At 39.4% G+C, this 3,343-nt stretch overlaps 1 protein-coding gene across 1 annotated transcript; it reads left to right on the top strand.

The window, feature by feature from the left end:
- The first annotated feature begins 2,479 nt into the window (after positions 1–2,479).
- LOC107060388 (uncharacterized mitochondrial protein AtMg00810-like) lies at positions 2,480–3,055 on the top strand. The gene has a single exon (XM_015308313.1). It carries the CDS (start codon positions 2,480–2,482, stop codon positions 3,053–3,055), a length of 576 nt encoding a protein of 191 aa, XP_015163799.1.
- The last annotated feature ends 288 nt before the right edge of the window (positions 3,056–3,343 follow it).

Raw genomic sequence — 3,343 nt, 5'->3', positions numbered from 1 at the left:
TTGCCAAACAATCCCACGATGGCGCAAATTAAAAATCACCAGGAAAGGAAAATTAGGAAATCAAAGGCAAAGGCATGTTTATTTGCTGCAGTTTCATCCACTGTCTTCACTCGTATCATGTCTCTGAAGTCGGCAAAAGAGGTATGGGATTATCTTAAGACTGAGTATGAAGGAGATGAGAGAATTCGAGGGATGCAAGTGCTGAATTTGGTACGTGAGTTTGAGCTGCAAAAGATGAAGGACAGTGAAACCATAAAGGAATACACTGACCGACTTCTTAACATCGCCAATCACGTCAGATTGTTGGGTTCCACTTTTAACGATTCAAGGATCGTTGAGAAAATCCTTGTAACGGTACCTGAAAGATTTGAGGCGACCATTACAACCTTAGAAAATACTAAGGACTTGTCCAGTATTACACTAACAGAGCTCTTAAGTGCCTTTCAAGCACAAGAGCAACGACGTGTTATGAGACAAGAAGGAGCTGTTGAAGGAGCTTTACCTGCCAAGCATCAAGATGATGGACGATATAAGAAAAAGAAGAACAAGAAGTACCAACCAACAGATGGAGAAGGTGCAGCACGCAACAACAAAAACAAAACAGGTAGCTTCAAAGGAAACTACCCTCCTTGTAAGCATTGCGGCAAGATCGGACACGCACCTTTCAAGTGTTGGAGAAGGCCTGAAGCTAAGTGCAGTAAGTGCAATCAGTTTGGGCATGAAGCAATCATTTGTAAGAACAAAACTCAGCAGCAGGATGAAGATGCTCGAGTTGTAAATGATCAGGAGGAGGATCAACTATTTGTTGCATCATGTTTTGCAAGCAATGTTTCTAGCGAGTCGTGGTTGATTGATAGCGGATGCACAAATCACATGACTCATGATAAAGAACTCTTCAAAGAATTGAAGCCTACTCGAGTTGCAAATGTTCGAATAGGCCATGGTGGTCACATTCCAGTAAAAGGAATGGGAACTATTGCAATTGAGACACAAGCAGGTACAAAAACAATAACAGATGTTCTTTATGTACCAGACTTAGACCGAAACTTGTTAAGTGTTGGTCAATTGTTAGAAAAAGGTTTCAAACTTTATTTTGAAGATAAATATTGCTTGATCAAGGATCCCTCAGGGCAGGACTTGTTTAAAGTCAAAATGAGAGGAAAAAGTTTCTCATTAGATCCATTTGAGGAAGAGCAGATGTTGTATTCAGCAAAAGAAAATGTCGCTGAGTTATGGCATAAGAGACTCGGGCACTATCATTATCAAGGGCTTGTCAAGATGCAAAAGTTGAAGATGGTGGAGAGCTTACCTGATCTGGAAGCAAATTCCATTGAATGTCATGCCTGTCAATTTGGTAAGCAACACAGAAAGCCATTTCCAAAATCAACCTGGAGAGCCTCACAAAAGCTACAACTAGTTCACACTGATGTCGCAGGGCCTCAAAGAACTCAATCACTACAAGGTTAAATGTGACAAACTTGACAAGAAGGCAATCATAGGCATCCATGTGGGTTACAGTGGAGTTTCTAAAGCCTACAAGGTCTATCATCCTCAAACAGGAAAGATGACAATTACAAGAGATGTTCATTTTAGTGAGAATGAACAGTGGGACTGGAAGAACTCTCAGAAATCAGGAAAACACTCTCTAGAAGCAAACATCAGCCCTCCTGAAGAGCAAAAAACAGAACAGTGGCAGCAAGAACTAGAAGATGATCACCCAGTCAAGGGGAGAAGATTGTTGTCAGATATCTATCAGAGGTGTAATGTCGCCATCTAAAACTTGCTGGTCCCGTAGAAGCTTTTCAAGATCCAAAATGGAAGAAAGCAATGGAGGAGGAGATCTTCATGATTGAGAAAAATAAAACTTGGGTACTGGTCGACAAACCTGAAGATAGAAAAGTCATTGGTGTGAGATGGGTCTTTAGAACAAAGTTAAATGCAGATAGTTCCATCAACAAATACAAGGCGAGGCTTGTAGTTAAAGGGTACGAACAAATTTATGGTGTTGATTACTCTGACACCTTTTCTCCTGTTGCAAGATTAGACACAATCAGATTGCTACTGGCAATAGCAGCACAAAATGGGAATGGAAAGGTGTTCCAACTCGATGTCAAATCAGCCTTCTTAAAATGGCATACTGGAGGAGGAAATATATGTCGAGCAACCATCAGGATTTGTGAAACTTGGTGATGAAGACAAAGTCTATCTGCTAAAAAAGGCTCTGTATGGCCTAAAGCAAGCACCAAGAGCTTGGTATAGTAGGATAGATGATCATCTATTAAGCTTGGGCTTTGAAAAAAGCTTATCTGAATCCACTTTGTATGTAAAACATAAAGACACTGATATACTTATTATGTCGCTTTATGTTGATGATCTTCTGGTAACAGGAAATAACACAAGGCTGGTTGAGGAGTTTAAATAAGAAATGATGCAAGTTTTTGAAATGACATATCTTGGTCTTATGACCTATTTTCTAGGAATGGAGATTAAGCAAAGCAAAAGTGAAGTGTTCATTTGCCAGAAGAAATACGCAAAGGAAATTCTGAAGAAATTTCAAATGGAGGAATGCAAGTCGATGAGCACGCCGATGAATCAAAAAGAGAAGCTCTGTAAAGAAGATGGAGCCGACAAAGTTGATGAAGGTTATTATAGAAACTTGATTGGATGCTTAATGTATCTCACTGCAACAAGGCCTGATATTTTATTTGTTGTAAGTCTCTTATCTCGTTTTATGCACTGTGCAAGTGAAATGCATTTAAGAGCAGCAAAAAGAATATTAAGATATATCAAAGGTACTATTGACTATGGTGTAAAGTTTGAGAAGTGTCCAAGCTTCAAGTTACTTGGATTCTCAGATAGTGATTGGGCTGGATCCGCAGATGATATGAGAAGTACCTCTGGCCATTGTTTCAACCTAGGTTCAGGAATATTCTCATGGTCATCTAAGAAACAGGAAATTGTTGCACAATCAACTGCAGAAGCTGAATTCATAGCAGCAACAGGAGCAGTAAACCAAGTCTTGTGGCTTAGAAAGATCATGTATGATTTACATTAGCTATTGCAATCTCAAACAATCCGGTGTTTCACAAGAAGACCAAGCATTTCAACATCAAGTTTTATTTCTTGAGAAAAGTGCAACAAAGGGAGAAGTGACTCTAGTCTACTGCAGGTCTAAAAACCAGCTAGCAGACCTGTTTACTAAGACTTTACCGATCAGCAAATTCGAGCTTCTTAGACAGAAAATTGGAGTTTGCAGTATCCAAAGCAAGGAGGAGTGTTAGGAATCTGCTTTTGAACTGCAGTAAATTTAATTTTACTGCCTATGTTTTAACTAAGACTTAGT

Source organism: Solanum tuberosum, unplaced genomic scaffold, assembly GCF_000226075.1.
Source record: "Solanum tuberosum cultivar DM 1-3 516 R44 unplaced genomic scaffold, SolTub_3.0 scf00077, whole genome shotgun sequence".
Classification (NCBI taxonomy): Eukaryota; Viridiplantae; Streptophyta; class Magnoliopsida; order Solanales; family Solanaceae; genus Solanum; species Solanum tuberosum.
Note: the sequence above shows the minus strand (reverse complement) of the source record. Positions and strands in the feature narration are given on the sequence as shown.

Coding starts and splice junctions, on each gene's coding strand:
- LOC107060388 (XM_015308313.1), top strand. CDS start 2,480: ATGGAGATTAAGCAAAGCAAAAGTGAAGTGTTCATTTGCCAGAAGAAA.